At 34.5% G+C, this 17,088-nt stretch overlaps 1 protein-coding gene across 1 annotated transcript in view; it reads right to left on the bottom strand.

The window, feature by feature from the left end:
• Positions 1–17,088, bottom strand: part of ZnT86D (solute carrier family 30 member 7) — a 155,287-nt gene that overhangs the window by 81,185 nt on the left and 57,014 nt on the right. The window contains exon 5 of the mRNA XM_090413411.1: positions 11,580–11,706. Coding sequence (XP_090269537.1) covers positions 11,580–11,706 — 127 coding nt within the window. The remainder of the gene's footprint in view (positions 1–11,579; positions 11,707–17,088) is intronic.

Below are 17,088 nucleotides of genomic sequence, written 5' to 3'. Positions count from 1 at the left end.
TGAAAAGTATTATGGATAAATCCTCTCATGCTATCACCATATCTAGCACTCATAAGCACCTGTTCCCTCCATCACATGCTGTTTCGGGTAATTATTTCTTAGTAGCCACATAAACGACAATTCTTCCCCTCCCCCACCTCATGTGTCCAATATGTCTCTATACTTGAAGTTTCATAATTACTAGCCTACATGCATCCTTGAGCCAATATGTTACATATCCTTTACTTCCTTTGCATACCACCCCTCACCCCAAGCCTATAGAAGTAACAGATGTAAAATTTTTCCTATTGTTCTTTATCCACATCAGGTTGGTAGCTTCAATATGCCCTCCCATCTGTTTTTTCCATTCTGCTGAATTTTCAACCATTTATATTTCACACATCTGTCCAACATACTCATATTTAATAATATCTAAAAACATAATAATACCACCTATATAGTTCATTCTGAGAATACCTTACCAATATAATAAAGGCAAAAATGCGAATCAAAAATTTGATTCAATGGGCTTTCATCAGGAGTTTGCTATGGTTTGTTATTGGTGGGTGAATTCCCGATTATGATACGTGCTACAGTGAAAGTAAAGAGGAATGATTTTAACTAACTTAAAAGGCGAGAGTGTTTTAAATTTCAGATTCTTTGTTCCAAATATATCTGCAACACAAATAAAAAAATAAAAATAAAATTTAAAAATGATGACCATAATATGAAGATTGAAATGTCAGAAAATTAAAGTTATTACATTTAACACAGTAAGAGATTTCATAATTTTAATCGAAATGATCTGTTGATTAATTATGAATTAAGCTACATGTTGCTTTTTATCAGATTTTAACTGAAATATAATAAGCATAAATAATTATAAAAAAATTGATTGAGAAATCATAGGGACTACAATTTATGCACACAGAATCCTTAAATTTTAAAGCTGATAATAAAGATTATAAGGCAAATTCCTTCTCCACCCCATCAACTGATAAGCATTATCAAATTCCTGATATACCCATAAGGGTGTACAGAATATTATGATAGTACTATATGAAAAGTTTACATTATTACTAACTTCATATTATAATTTTCCTCCAAATTAGTGTCATCTATCAAGACCCCAATATTGCTAGATCTTATATTTCAGTCTTCTAGGGCACTTCTTTCTGTGTCAATCCACTTAGATCTTGGTCTTCCTCTAGGTGTTTTTTCCTGCCATTCTGACAACAAATATCTGTTATATTTGTTTATGGTCATTCTGTTTACGTGACTATAACAACGCTAGCAAGTCAAGCCTTACTAATATCCACATTTTTAATGTGATTTTGTCACTGATGCCATATACTCATGACTCTAATCTTTCTCAGAACTGTCATGCCTGTGATCTCCAGTCTTTGATTAAGTGTTTTATTTCTAACCAGCCTCTCAGATCGACAAGTTAAAACTGGTATAAGCAATGTCTTGTATACAGCTAGTTTAGTGTTTTGATTAATTTCTTTCTAATTCCATATAAATTTATTCAGTTGATTTCCAACCAGATTTTGCTAATTCTGTTGTCTATTTCCATATTTAATTTTCCATCTTCACTAAAAATTTCACCCAAATAGCTTGTTTTAAAGGTTCTCCATTCAGGATGCAATTGATGTTTTCAACATTCCTGCCTATTTTCATAGTCTGTCTTTTTATTGCGGGTTTTCATACCACACTTATTACAGCAGTTATTCAATTTAGTTGGAGAATATCCTTGGAAAATATCTTTGTTATATTCCCAAGATTTCTCAACTAGAGGTAGTTCTCATTTTATGAATCCCACTTTACAAATTTTTTGGATCAGAATTTTTATTTTAAATTGTGCGCAGCGAAGGTGATTAGGGGCATGTACGGAAATACTCAGTATGTAATGATCAGTCACTCACGAGCCTTGGCAACACGAGTGTGTTATTCGTAGTTTTTTTCAATTACACACCTGATTTTTTATTTTGTTTTCTTTTTAACTATAACCCTTTCCAACAATGTCAAAAAGAAGCAACAGTGCAAAACCAGAAAATGAGCAAAAGAAACAAACAAAAGTAATTATGTTAGAGAAAAAATACGAAATTATTACCAGCCATCAAGAGGGTGGTGTTAAATTGTGATTTTAGGAATTCACAATCTTATCACGGTTTAACATACATAACCCAATGAAAAGGAAAATAAATACATGTGTTTGTCTCTAGGTATTATAATACAGCTTTGTAAATATGTTAAATATTTCAAATTTAAGAAAAAAGAGTAGTTATCTAGTATTTTAACAAAAGACCACTCACTAGTTTGTGTAAATAACAGTGGAAATGTAAATACTTAATATTTGTTAGTCATAAGTATTAGGAGTTGTTGAATGACTTGCACAAATTTCTAAAGAGGATGTAAATCCAAAGGTCACAAAGCAGTAATGCGAGGGGAGCGGTTTGTCCCGGGCAATCGCGTACCGACGATGTTCGAGAAAGGTAGCGGAGAAAGGTGGACGCTGTGACGTCAACCCACGTGAAAGTGCTAGGTGGGCATCACGGAGTGCGAGAATCATCGAGATAGAAGGCAAAATAAAAGGGTCAAGAACTCCCCACACGAGGCTTTTTGTTCCTGATCTCCTGGTGTTGATCTCTCGGTGTCATGAACTGGAGAGGGGTGGCAGCGCCTCCACTCCGGAGGTTTTGATCGAGGCATCGGTGGAAACTTGAGGTTCGTAGTCCCGTGGAGCAAGTATAGGTCCAGCCATCCCCAGAAGGAAAGGTTATATGCTCGTTATGCAGAGATTGTACAAGTTCATCGATAGCACGGAGAACCACGTGCGTGTTTAAAGCCAGAGAGGAACCTATGGAAAATTCGATCAAGGAGAAACAAATTCCTGAAAATCAATTAATGTGATGAATGTTCAAGATAGATAAGTAGAATTTATTAATTTTGTTATCTATGGATGAAAGGATTTGTGCTGCGTTGTGATTCAGAGGAAAGAACATTATTAGTATTATAAAGAACTGAACTGTAGTGATCTTGAGATAAATACCGTAAATTTACTGTCTCCTTACGGAATTGAATTATAATATGTGTTTAAAGAGTGTTATGATAAAATTCAGAGTAAAGAGTGATATTAATAACAAATTATAAAAGACATTGATGCTATCTAGAGTGGTTTGGTTGTGACTGGATTGGAAAAATTATTGCTGTGAATATCATACCTAGTTAGAGTGCTTGTTTGTTGATAAGATTGATATTGCTAATATAAAAATAATCAGTTTGAGTATCTGTATGTTGTTAGAGTGTTTTAATGTTAACCTAATTGTCAGGAATGAGAATGAGAACTAAACTAACATGTACTGTATATATATAATTATAGTGTTCAACAAACCTTGCATTTGAATCCAATTAAGACTACCTGTAATTTGGAATCCAGTGCACCTCTTATAAAACTTAATGTGAACCTAGGCGGGAAATTAGAAAGAAGAGATTTTGGCCACATCTGCAAGGTCAAGGTATCACTTAAGTACAATTTAGAGATTGCCTCTTGATTGATATAGTTTATTTAATCTACAAGCCCTAAGTGGCGCAGCAATAAAAAATAAATTTCTTAGTGCTTTAGGAGAGGTTGATCTCAGATACTCTGATACTCTGGTATTGGCTCGATCCTGAGGCAATTCCATTGTTATTCAGAGGTACCATGTGATACCTGAGAAAGAGTCTTAAAGTATTTGTATGATAGACTAAAAGGCACATATATTAGAAGGAAGTCAACACAACAGTGGCACTGTTAACACCCCAAACGGCCAGGATGTATATATACGTCCAGATAAATCTGGATATGATTCTGTAACACCTATTGAATAATATGGATAAGAAGTACAAGTTGGTCTCACTATTTCATTCACCACGGCTGGTAGAGAGGTTAAAGCTCTTTCTGAAAAATTTTCTCTTGCCACTTCTATAGTTTGCATCATTTTAACCATGCTACAGGCCATGACGTCTATAGACGTCAAGGTTATCATGGATGCGAAGTGCATATTAAAATTGTAATACCATTGATATTACATTGAAATATATGATGGATACGAAGCATATGAGGATGCATATCTGATCCATAATGGACAGTAAGGTGGTTAAAGGATAAAGAAAAATATTTGAAAGAAGTAAAATATGTGCAATCTATGCAGTCTACATGGTTGTGTAATAAAGAAACAGGCAGTATAATACAACCTGGTTCACCGAGTGGTTAGTGTATCCGCTCTCCAGCCAAAAGGCTGCAGGTTCAAATTCTGCCATGCATGGATGTTTGTGATTGTCTGTGAAAATATGAATGGTGGGTGGTAGATGGCATTGGTGTAGTTGTAGTTTGTTGTAGTTGGTGGATTTAGTGGTGGAGACGGAGAGCTGTAGAGTAGGTGTCCTCCCTCGATGAGTCCTTGGACTCCCTGGAGGTGTCACTTAAATAATAATAATTCCTCATATGGAAAAACTGTAAACTGCTTGGATAAGCGACCAAATTCATAATTAAACATGTCTATTACCTATGCAACGATTTGTACTAAAGCATTAGCCATTTTTAAAATGTTGAAAGACCATGACTGAAAAGAGACTTTTGCTGCACGTAGTGGGTGGTTTGACTGCTATAAAAAGCAAACTGGTTGGCATAACTTTAAAGTACATGGTGAAGCTGCAAGATCTTATCCAGAAAAATTAGAAGAAATAATTAAAGAAGGAAATCTAATCAACGTTAAAAGATTTTTAATGTTGATGAGATGGGCCTTTTTTGGAAACAGATGCCTGTAAGAACTTGCATCACAAAAGAAGAATCCTCAATGCCAGGTTTTAAAGCATCACTCTACTATTAGGAGGAAATGGTGCTGGTGATTGGAAGTTAAAACCCTTATTTGTGCAATCAATCAGAAAATCCAAGAAACTTAAATGGTATTAATAAAGATACTCTTCACAGTAATATGGAAGGCAAATAAGAAGGCTTGGCTCATCGGTTCCCTATTCAAAGATTAGCTTATGCATCACTTTGTTCCTGAAGTGAAACTTCATTGTGGGAAAAAACAAATTCCATTTAAAGTGCTTCTGATAATTGAATAATGAACCTAGCTATCTCTCATCAGTAGCTTACGTTCACCCTAATGTAAACAAATACAACTTCTCTTTTACAACCAATGGATCAGGAAGTGATTGCAATGTTTAAAGCACATTATCTCCAAGAGACTTTTGAAATGTTAATAGAAGCAACTGATAAAGATGGAAACTTTTCAATCAAAGAGTTTTTAGAAGAAATTCAACATTTAAATACAATTTGGGTACCACAGACTGCCTGGCATAAAGTTTTTGAAAAAATTATGAAATGAGTATGGCATAAACTTTGTCCTCTGTTTAATGATAATTTCAAAAGCTTTGAAGACCTAACAAAGATTGTAAATTCTGAAAATCAAGAGATTTTAGGTATGGCTAACCAGTTCCAAATGGAAACTTCAGAAGGTGATGTTAATGAGCTGTTTCAATCTCACACTATGGAACTCTTACCCAATGATCTCCTTAAATTAGAGGAACAAGAAATAAAGAAAAGACAAAGAAGATAACAAATATGAAGCTGCAACTCAGTTTTTCACTTTAAAAGGTCTAAAAGAAGAATTTAAACTTCTTGAAAAAGCTCAAGCAATCTTTGAATCACAAGATTCAGACTGAATGATTTAGTTAATTTTCCTGCAAAATGAATAATGCTTCTGCTTGCTACTGAGCTATTTTAAACGAAAAGAAGCAAAAGTCAATGCTTCTTTTCGTTTAAAATAGCAATGAAGTAGATGACACTCGAGGGGCCTTCTTTGAAAAAAAGATGCACCATAGCTTCCTAATATATCTCCTACTACCTTGATGGCTGCCGATTCACCCGGTGATATAGAAATTAGGTTTTTTTTTTTTTTCCCCGAAGAATCTTTTTTAATTGAAATTTTTCTTATGTTACTTTTCAAATATGTAAATCTTTGGAAAGTCAAGTCTTTTCTTATCATTTAGTATTCATTTTATATATTCCTTCTTATAAACGTAACTCTCACTTATAGCATTATTTCTAAGGCAAATAAACTCCCACTTTATGAATGGTCACCAGGAACCAATTAATTCGTAAAGATGGGAACTACCTGTATTTGTCCTAAAGTGAAAATATAATCCTGACAACCTCTTTTTGACTGAAAGCAGCTTTGTTCATTTTCAAGTTTCCCTTCCACAATTTTTGCTAACCTTTTCTCAAATAGTTTTGCATAAAATCTTATTCGAACACTCAATAGGAAATTATAGAGGAATCTCTCACATTATTTTATTTCCTCTTTATGACAGCTACCATGACAGCTCTATTCTAAAAATCAAGAATTTGTACATGTGACCCATGCTGAAATTCTGATCATATTCGATCTAAGATTGGATCGAATATCATCTTCCAGCTGCCGACATACCAGGTGTTTGATGGGTTTTTTTCAACAACTATTCTATCACTTCTTGTTTCATTACATTTAACAATAATTCAACAATTACTGAAGACATCTAGAATATCATTATATCTTAATTTTTTTTTGTCACCATTATCATCTGATTCCTTTAGCAGCATTCTTTCTAACTTTTCTAAGAATTTTTAATAGCCTTTAGAACATTTTGCTATCTTCCTGATATTTATCTTCTATGTTCTTAGAAGTCTTCTCATGATTTCTGTTTAGCTACTTTTATATATTGCTTCTCTCTCTGCATTTTCTCAGAACTCATACTGACTTATTTTCCAGGAACTTTCTAAATACTACTTGTCAGGAATTTCTATATGCTTCCTTCTTTTCTTAACCACTTCTTTAGCTTTATGAGTCCATCACTGAGTTCTGATTTGCAGGCAGTTCTATCCTTGCAGACAACCTCAACCACATTCCTCTCTGGCTGAATCAATATTTTCTTCAGGATCTTCCAATGAACCTCCAAAGTTTCATTCTTGTTTTCAAACTCTTTCAGTTTTTCTATTTAAATCTTCAGTTTGCCTCTGAAAGCTGCTCAAATTTAATTCTTTTTTTTTTAAAAAAAAGCTTACTTACAATATGAAATTCAATTGTGTTCAAAACTATGTTGATCACTTACTATTTCAAATCATATGTATACTCTTGTATCTTGAACCAGTGTGAAGACATGGCTATCAACGACAACACAGTCAATTTCTTGTGTCTTCTCTCCATTTGAATGTATGCACCTCTTTATGTTCGAATATGATGTTAGTAATGACTAGTTCATGCTGTGAACAGAAATTCAGCAGGTGCTTTCCATTATTCTTACGTTTGCTCTTTTCTTCAAATTTTCCCAAAACATTTCTATATGTCTGGAAATAATTTTTCCTACTCTGCTTCTAGATTTTCAACAAGGACCAAGTTTTCCTTTTCCGTGTGTTGAGGCTTAAGTGCTGTGAAGAATTCATGTTAGAGGTTCAATGAAATATTAACAGCACTGAGAAAGGATTAAAACTAATTTTAATACTTCCAATATTTCGTCTCCATCACAGAGACATCTTCAGGGATTACAAAAACTTTTTGTAACAAAACACACACACAAATACAATACAAAGTGAAACTAAAGTCCTATCTAGGTGGTGTGCCCTCTATGGGCATTTGCAGGTGGCCTGGGATGTAAAGAGGGGATCTCTCTGATAATTAAAGTTTCCCAAATTTTGGGAAGTTTAATGCAACCATATTTGTTTAAATTAGGTTGATTACTGAGTGCAGATGCAGATTTAAAGAATAGTCTTTCTTTTTTGAATTTACTATGGTGGAGCATGGTAGTTTTTTTCCCAGGAGGTCCTGTGGGATGTATCCAAAACATGGTCCGCAAGGCCGGACTGACCATAATCATGCTTGCAGATGTAAGAACTGCATTCTTCTAACTGGATGGATGCTGACCTGCCTATTTGTCCGAAGTAGGCAAGTTTAGAGGAACAAGGTACTCTATATATACACCAGGCACTGAAAGAGGAGGGAGCTGGTCTTTAGTGGAGCGGATAAGGGTAGCACGTTTACGGTTGGGCTTAAAAGCTGTATGGAGGTTGTACTTTTTTAATGATCTGGCTATTTTTTCTGAAGTACCACCAGAAATGCCATCACCATTCCTTACATCCGTGGTACTTCAGTACCCCCCCCCCTGACGTCCAACCCTCCTAAGTTCAGGAATGGTAGGCCAGTTCTTCTTGAATTCTGATGACTCGACATTCATGGTAGCCCCTGAGTTTCAATACGTTTCAAATAACTTGACAAAAAACGTTTCATAAAAAGGCTCATTTTATATCTATAGGGTAGTTTTTTTTTTTTTTTTTTTTTCAGGATAATTTTTGTAAGTTGGAATTTACATTAAGTAATGGAAACTTCAATATTATAAGATATCCATTATATAGGTGTATGACAAATTTAATATTATTAAATGAGTAGATAAATTTATTATTTAATAATAATAATAATAATATTCAATGAAGGAAAATAAATGCTTATACTGAGTAACTGAAGTTTCTGAATACATTCAAATTGTATGTATAGGTATTTAGATCTTCTGTGTGTATTCTTTATAATGGAATTGCTTCTCTTAATTTCCAACAACAGATAAAAAAAATAAATAAATAAAAAATAAAAAAATAAATTGAAACATGACTTGAAAAAACTGTAATGGAAAGTGAAATTATGGTCTAAACCAGGATTCATGTCTTTCAAATAAAGCAGTGCATAAACTGTGGAAAAGGTGGAGCACATTTTTTAATTATCAAATATTCTGGTATTTTTAGTGCAAACTTTCACTTGTCTGTACTTGACAAATATATGGTTTTTCATATTCTTTCGTTAAAATAATTAAGAAAAGTGAACTGCAATATTAAATTATATAAATCTCTTATATCTCTTGCATTAGTGCACCTACATAAAATTAAACAAGAATAAATTTTCATGTGTGAAGCTCAAAATATTATCTTTCAAAGTTATTGGGATTGCTTAGGGATTAAAGCTAGATAACCTTTTAAGGAATGCAGCAAATCAACTGGGATTTCTAATGTCTAAACAGCTGGGGCCTAGTTAAACAAGGCCCCAGCTTAATTAGAGAAGACAGCTGATATAATGATAAATTTGGAGAAAACAGCAAAGTAATAATAATAATAAGTATCTGCTGGATTTCTGTTCAGGACACAGATTAGCCATCATTAACACTATGTTAAAACAAAGTGCACAAACTTAAATGAGAAGAAACAAGGAAATTCTCATTTATGATGTTATTGTTGACATTTTGTTTTTTGGCTACCAACTCACTGGCTTTTATATAGGTAGTAAGTTTCAGATTGGTATAAAAAAATAAATAAAAAATAAAACCCCTACAAATCCCCATTTATCCAAAAAAAAGAGAACATTTAATTCAGATTCCAAATTGCATAAAAATGGTTATTGTTATATGTAGCGCAATAAAAACACTTGGACTTTATGTACTTGCCAATTAAAACTTATTTTAACGGCATTAACAAAAACAACAACAAATGAACTATTTTATAAAAAAAAAAAAAGATGTTTATTAACTAACTTATATTTCACTGAATCTCAATCGGCATCTTCAGAGCACAAAGCAGCATGCTATACTTTATTTGATCTGAAATTCAGTGAAATATAAGCCAATTAGTTAAGAAACATTTTTTAAATAAAATATATTAGGTTGGTGTAGTTAATACTGTTAAATCTTGAATAAAAGGGATTTTAGTAATATAATACCTTTTATTCAGATTTTACAAGTATACTAAATCCTGCTAAAATACTTGTATATCAATGAATAAACTTGGTGTAATTGTAATAGAAATAATGTTTTTTTTTTTTTAAATTATGAATAATGTATTATCAATAGTTTTGTGTAAGAACAAAGGAGATTGTATTGTGTCTAAGTATGCCATAGTGAACAAAAAAATTCCAGACAGGATTAAGAAGATTAAGTCATTACCCGAGGCTACTGTACACATGCAGCGCTATATTACACGGTGGTCTCCCATCTAATTGCACCGATAGACGTGGGTGTCGGGTGCAGAAAATTACGGTACCCAGTGGACGATGACGTAAGCAAAAATGAAGGTCATCGGGAACATATAAATAGCAGTTCGCTACATTGAAACGGGGTCTTGTCTTGCCTTTTTCTTGGAGTACGAGTTCGAGTCGATCTGGTCCTGGGTCACGTGGGGTTCTGACTTGAAGTTATGATGTACATTACAACAGTGGAGTTTTGCTAATATCATTGGAGATAATTTCTAATCACCATCGGAGACCTGCGTTCCAGATAGAAAATGCCGAGAAAGCAACGTGACTAAGATAAACAGTTTTAGAAGAAATTAGATGTCGAATTTTCGTGCCGCCAAGATCCAAATGTTCGCCGATATTAAGGAGATCTCACGAAATCCCGGAGATGATATCGAAGTGCAGTACTAAAGTTGGACGGTAATAGAAGGAAGTAATTTCAGGGATCATTCAGAAAAAAGACCAGACATCTGTTCAAAGTAAGATTTTTCCTTTGTTGAGCTAGAAATAAGAAGATTGTGAGGGTGATTTAATTAAGGGACTTGTTTTATAGTAATACTTGAGGACTTTAGGCCTTATGCTGATAGTTGAGATATTTTGTTAAATGTGAGAGAAGGTCTGGTTAATTTAATGTGAAACATCATGTATTTTATGTTATAGCTATTGCCTAAGTCTGCAGAATGTTATGTAAGATAAATCTGAGTATAACCAAGTTTAATGAGAGAAAATTATAGACACGTGGTCTTAGTAGAATTGAATATGATGAGGAACTAAATTGTAAACGTAGTCATTAGTTGTAATTTGAAGCACAGAAGCTAAATTATTTAGTACTTAAAATTGACCCATTGTACATTTCATTGATGTTAAATAAATTGTTTTCTTGTTTAAATAACTTGCCTGATTTCTATTTCCAATGCACTACTCATTAATTCGAATCTGTGTGAGCCTTAAAAATAGATATTGTTACGACTACATAACAGAAAATTTAAGTTGATAGATTTACTTAGAATAAAGAGAGAAAAGTTCCGTGTGGTTTACTGTGTGTTAATTCTTTGGAGGGAGATTCACCTCCCACCCACGAATTTGGTAGCGCAGCTAGAAACTAAATAAATTTTCTAAATTCAGTTGAGAATAAACACCAGTCGGTCAGACAAAGAGATTAGCTCCAGCCAGAGGCGATTTCTTTGTTCTGTAAATTTTGCACACGTGAGCTATATTATTTTCGGCCATAAGTCAGAAGTATAGTAAAGATTAAGAAGAAAGATTTAAACAAGATAACTATAGTTTTTAGAAAGGCGCAGACGACAAGACATTTTAATAAGATAATAATAAAAAATAAACACATATTTAACAATACTGTTAAAATAAGTTATGAATAATGTTCAACACCCAAGCTTGTTTGTTAGATGTAATTGCCAAGTTTCCAATATTAATTCCAAGTCTTCAAAGAAAGCCTGATGGACAGACATTGCCTAATTATATTTACATATTTTTTTTTGTACTTATTAATTTTAAAAAGTTCTTACATACCTCCTCCTCCATGGGAATGTCCATGCCCATGTTGAAAAGCAAAAATACCTATTAAGTTGACAATAAGTCCAAGAACTGAGACAACAAAGAGACGCTCATGTTTTACTTCTGGTGGTTCTATAGCTCTCTAAAATGGTAAAAGAGAATTATTCGTATAATTAGAGAAAAATATTTACCTTGAAAAGAATTTCAAGGATATTACACAGCAATGAACATAATTCTTTATTGAAAAGAAGCATTTTACACACACACACAAAAGAATTACCTCTCAATACACACACACACACACACACACACACACACACACACACACACACACACACACACACACACACACACACACACACATTGCACTTTAAGATTAGTAAAGCAAAATCTGGATATTAAAAACACATAATTTCAACAGCAATGGAGTTCCCCTGCCCCTCTCCTCTAGCAATAAAGAACAATAAAAATAATTCTTCTAACTCATATGTAAAAAATAAAATAACAGTACAGCTGAGAAGAAAACTGGATAATTTGTTTTTATAATTTAGTACAACTAAAATTATTAATTTATTTTCATTTTAAGTTGAATAAAATAAAAGTGTACAAAAAAAAAAAAATGCCTAGTCAATGTGAAAACATCATTACCAATTAATAGTCAGCCTTCTACTAGAAGACTGAAGTCCATCTAGGGTGACAATAGCACAAACCCATGAATTAACCAAATTCATATTTGAAGGTGTGTTTAAAGCAGGTTTCATGTTTGTCAGGAAAGAACTGGAAGAAGCACCTGCTCATGTTTTTGATTATGGAAGGAATATTTTAGGACAAACTTTTACATAATTTTCATATTTCACACTGCCCATGGTATTATTAATGTTAAATAGAGCTCAAACCATCTGTTTGGACCAGTCTCACCAATGAAATTAATTACATTCATGACACCTTCAGCCATGAAAATCAACAAATTCCATGCTCTTCCCTTTAACCTAATCTTCTTCAGAAACCCAACCACGAAATTCCCCTGCTATCCCTACAGCTGGGACACTTTAGAAAATTCACGTTTTTTTAAGATATACACCCTCTGTCCAAAAAAGAAACCAAACTTTTGATAGAAAATAAAACACAGGCCAATTATAATTATTCAAATCATTTACTTCAATCAATATACACTCCCTCAGCTTCGACACATTTGGCATGGTCAATTAATTCATTAAATGAGTTTTTTTTTATATCGGTTTTTGGGATACTGTTGAGGGTCATGGTTACTGCCACATGAACATTTTCAATGGTGTCGTATCGTTTTCATTTCATCGGCAAATGAAGTCGGGGGAAGAGAAAGAAGTCACAGGGTGCTAAAATCAGGTGACTACGGCGAGTGATCCAACACACAAACTTGGTTTTTGCTCAAAAACTGTCTCACAATGTTCGAACGATGAGATGGTGCATTATCGCAAAAGTGACCAACTGCCTGCATCACGATATTCATGCCATACACGACGAATTCTTGCTATCAAATCGCTTCAAAACTTCGAGATAAAACTCGCCACTGATTGTTTGTTTGGCCAGGCAGAATGAATTCTTTGCCCTTGGAATCGTAGAAACAAATCAGCATTATCTTTGCTTTTGATTTCTCTAAGCGACTTTTTTTCAGATGCCCCTCTTCTGGTGGTCTCCACTCAGCACTCCGACACTTTGTTTTGGGTTCATACTCAAAATTTCATCACCAGTAACAATCATTTCAAGGAAGTTTGAGTCCTTACAAACGGTTTTAATGAGGTCCTTGCAGTGTTCAATTCGATACATTTTTTGGTCCTCGGCCAACTTGTGGGGAACAGCAATATAAACCATTCCTATCAGAACCCCCAGCTGGCAACCTCAACAGCTGTCCAAAACTATACATTACATAGCTCTTTCCACCACAAGGATGTCGTCTGTGCATTTGTCATAACCAACATACAATGCCAGAGACTGCAAATCCTTGAACCCCCTCACTGTTTGATATGCTCTGGATCAAAATTTCTCTACCCAATCAAACTGCCCTTTTTCATATGCTCCCTCTATTGCTCTCCAAACTCTGACCTCTTCAACTATCTCTCTCTGAAGCTCGAGTTTCTGAAGTCGAAATACCAATAGTGTGGTCATTCTTCTTGGGGACTTCAATGTCCATAACTCAACATTGGCTCCCTTTCTCCAGTTTCACCAAAAAAGCAGGCAAGGATTCTGAAGTGTTTGCCATCAGCAATGACCTATCTCAGATCAATCTTCCTACCAGGATACCTGATAACTCCCTCCAATTTGCCAACACACTTGACCCCTTCCTAACAAGCTCATCTTTCGGGTATACTGTGGTTTTCTCTCTTAAGAAACCTTATGAGAGCAACAACTCTTTCAATACTAAGGAATTTGAAATGCCAGTGAGGTGTATTTTTCATAAGCGAACTCTCTGTCAGTGCTTTATTAAATTAAAGAGCCAAAAGGCTTCAGTTCGGCGATGCAAAAATTATAAAAATCAAATGGATATTAGATCCAGCATTATTTCAAAGGCAAATGTAGAAACTATGAAAATTTCATAAAAATAAGTTGACCAGAGAGCTTACAGGAATATACCCATCAGCATTTACAAGTCACCCATGAAGCATTTTGGTCTTTATTTTATTAAATACTTTTACGAAAATGACCGAGAGTTCGCTTATGAAAATTACACCTCTCCAGTGTTTCAAGTGCCTTAGTATTGAAAGAGTTTTTGATCTCTTAAGGTTTCCGCCTGGTCTCTGATGAAAACCAACCAGTTTGAAACAGCTGTCAGGCCAGTGAAACATTAAAAAATGGACCAAATTAGAAAGCGAACATACGGATACTTGGCAGCATGCATGTTTCCTAAGGTGGTCTGTGCTAAGGTGACTCGTAAATGCCAGCAGGCATATTCCCGGAAGCTATCTCGTCACCTTTTTTTTTTTTTTTTTTGCTCTTTATTTTAGTCTCAATGATCATGTTATTGTTGTTTGTGATGTTTTGTCACTGGTGCAGGACACTAGTGTACAGAAGATTTGAAATTGGAAGTGGTTGCTATTTAAGTCTTGATCAGGATACAATTGAATTACTGAAAAGAACATGTAAGAAAGTTTTAAAGCGAATACAAGTTGAGCAGCTCCGATGTGAACTGTAGACTAAAATACAATTATTCAAGAAAAAATGAAATAGTTTGAGAACAGGAACCAAACCTTGGAGATTCAGTGGCAAGTCCTGAAGAAAACACTGATTGATTCAGCCAGAGAGGCATATGGTGAGATTGTCTGCAAGGATAGAAAAATCAGAACTCCATTGTGGACACAGAAAGTTAAAGAGGCAGTGAAAGAAAAGAAGAAAGCATATCAAAAGTTCCTGGCAAATAAGTTAGCTTGTGCTCTTAGAGAATACAGAGACAAATGTAAGAATGCTAAACACTGTGTAAAACTAGCTAAACAAAAGTTACAGGAAGACTTTGGCAAGAACATAAAAAATATATATCAAGAACGTGGCAAAATATTCTGGAGGTTGTTGAAAAAGCTCAGAAATGGAGGAAAGAGTGCTGTAAAAGGAATTAGAGATGATAAAGGTGACATGAAAACTGGAGAAAAAGATATCCTTGATGTATGGAGTAATTACTTCGAAAAATTGCTAAATGAAACAATCAGTGACAGCAAAATGGTAAAAACACTCAACAGACATACAGTCAGGAACACATATACATACCTGAAGTAGAAAAAGCCATCAACAACCTGAAATGTGGAAAGGCAGATAGAGTTGATGATATTCTATCAGAATGGCTCAAGTATGGAAGTATAAAAGTCTTGCAGTGGCTGCACTGCATAGTTCAGAAGACCTGGACAGAGAGACGAATTCCAGATAATTGGAGTAGAGCTCTCATAGTACCCATATATAAAAAGGGAAATAACACTGAATGTGAGAATTACTCAGTAGGGAAATACACAGGTATTTCCTGGTAAGATTTATGCAAGTATACTTGAGAAATGGTTTAGAAGGATTGTGGAAAGGAAGCTTGGTAAAGAACAAGCTGGATTCAGGCCAAATAGAGGCTGTCAAAATCAGATGTTTCACTTTATGACAAATAGTAGAGAAATCATGGGAATATAACAAAGATCTGTATTTAAGTTTTGTAGATGTGGAAAATCATATGACAAGGTACCAATTGAGAAGCTATTCAAATCGCTACAGTTATATGGTGTCAATGGGGAATTAATTCAAGCATTACTTAGACTTTATTGGAGTTGTAGTTATTAGTCGGCAGTTAGAATTGAAGGAGGTTTGATGTTAAATCTGGAGTCAGACAAGAATGTACATTATCCCCTCTGTTATTCATTATCTATATCAATCACATTATGAAGGAAAGTGGTATTAAACCTGATATCAAAATTGGAGTATCAGCTCTTTACTGTATGTAGATGATATTATACTTTTAAATAAAGCCAGTACAAGTCTGCAGGATTCCCTGAATAAATTGAATAATTGTTGTAATAGATTTGTATGAAGGTCAGCAATAACAAGCCAAAGATAATGAAAATAGACAGAAGCACTGAAAATATTAAATCAACTGCTTTGCGAATGGAGAACCTATAGAACAAGTGAAACATTTTAGCTACCTAGACACAATTTTTAGTGAAAATGGTAAATTAAATATAGAAATAGACAACAGAGTCTGTGCAGTTAGCCTAGTGGCTGTGTGCTTCGCAACCATATGCCTGGGGAAGGAGTGTCCTAGGTTCGATTCTCATCGGAGACGTGAGGAACTGAAGGATCTTCCTCAGCTATAGCAAGTTAGCCGGTTGAGCGTGGACAGAGGTTTTTTTCTCCACAGTTTATCTGGAGTTTTTCATCCCACAAAGCAGGCAAACCAACCTTGAGAACTCAACACTGCGAACATAGGATACACCAGGGTGTACGGCTGACCCTTATCCTGTGAATGGTTGAGGTCTGATGATTAATAAACCCTTCACACCGCAAGGTAAAAGAGGGGGAAAGGAAAATGAGATGAGATAGACAACAGAATTAACAAAGCTGGTATGGTAGAAGTCAACCGAGTAAACTTATATGGAATAAGAGAGAAATTAGTCAAAACACTCGAGTAGCTGTACAACAAGACAGTGTTCAAACCAATTTAAGCTTATGGAACTGAGAGCTGGGTTAGAAATAAAGCACTTGACCGAAGATTAGAGACCACAGCTATGAGCGTCCTGAAAAAGATTAGTGGCATGAACAGATGGTATCAATGGCAATATCATAATAAAAATGAGGATATTAGGAATGAACTTGACATTGTTAGCATCCAGGAATGTGTTAGCAGAGCTAATATCAGGTGGTATGGTCACTTAAACAGAATGGGAGAGGAAAGATTATTACATGACACCTGCAGGGTTTCGCGTAATAATAATAATCTTGGACTCATCATGGAAGGGCACTCTACTCTACTTCGCTAAATACATCTCATCCTCTTCACTACTACTTAATTCTCCAACTACAACAC

The sequence above is a fragment of the Typopeltis vanoorti genome, chromosome 24 (assembly GCF_054136105.1).
Source record: "Typopeltis vanoorti isolate ZY-2024b chromosome 24, IOZ_Tvanoo_1.0, whole genome shotgun sequence".
In the NCBI taxonomy this organism is placed as follows: Eukaryota; Metazoa; Arthropoda; class Arachnida; order Uropygi; family Thelyphonidae; genus Typopeltis; species Typopeltis vanoorti.
This window is presented reverse-complemented; position numbering and strand designations above follow the sequence as displayed.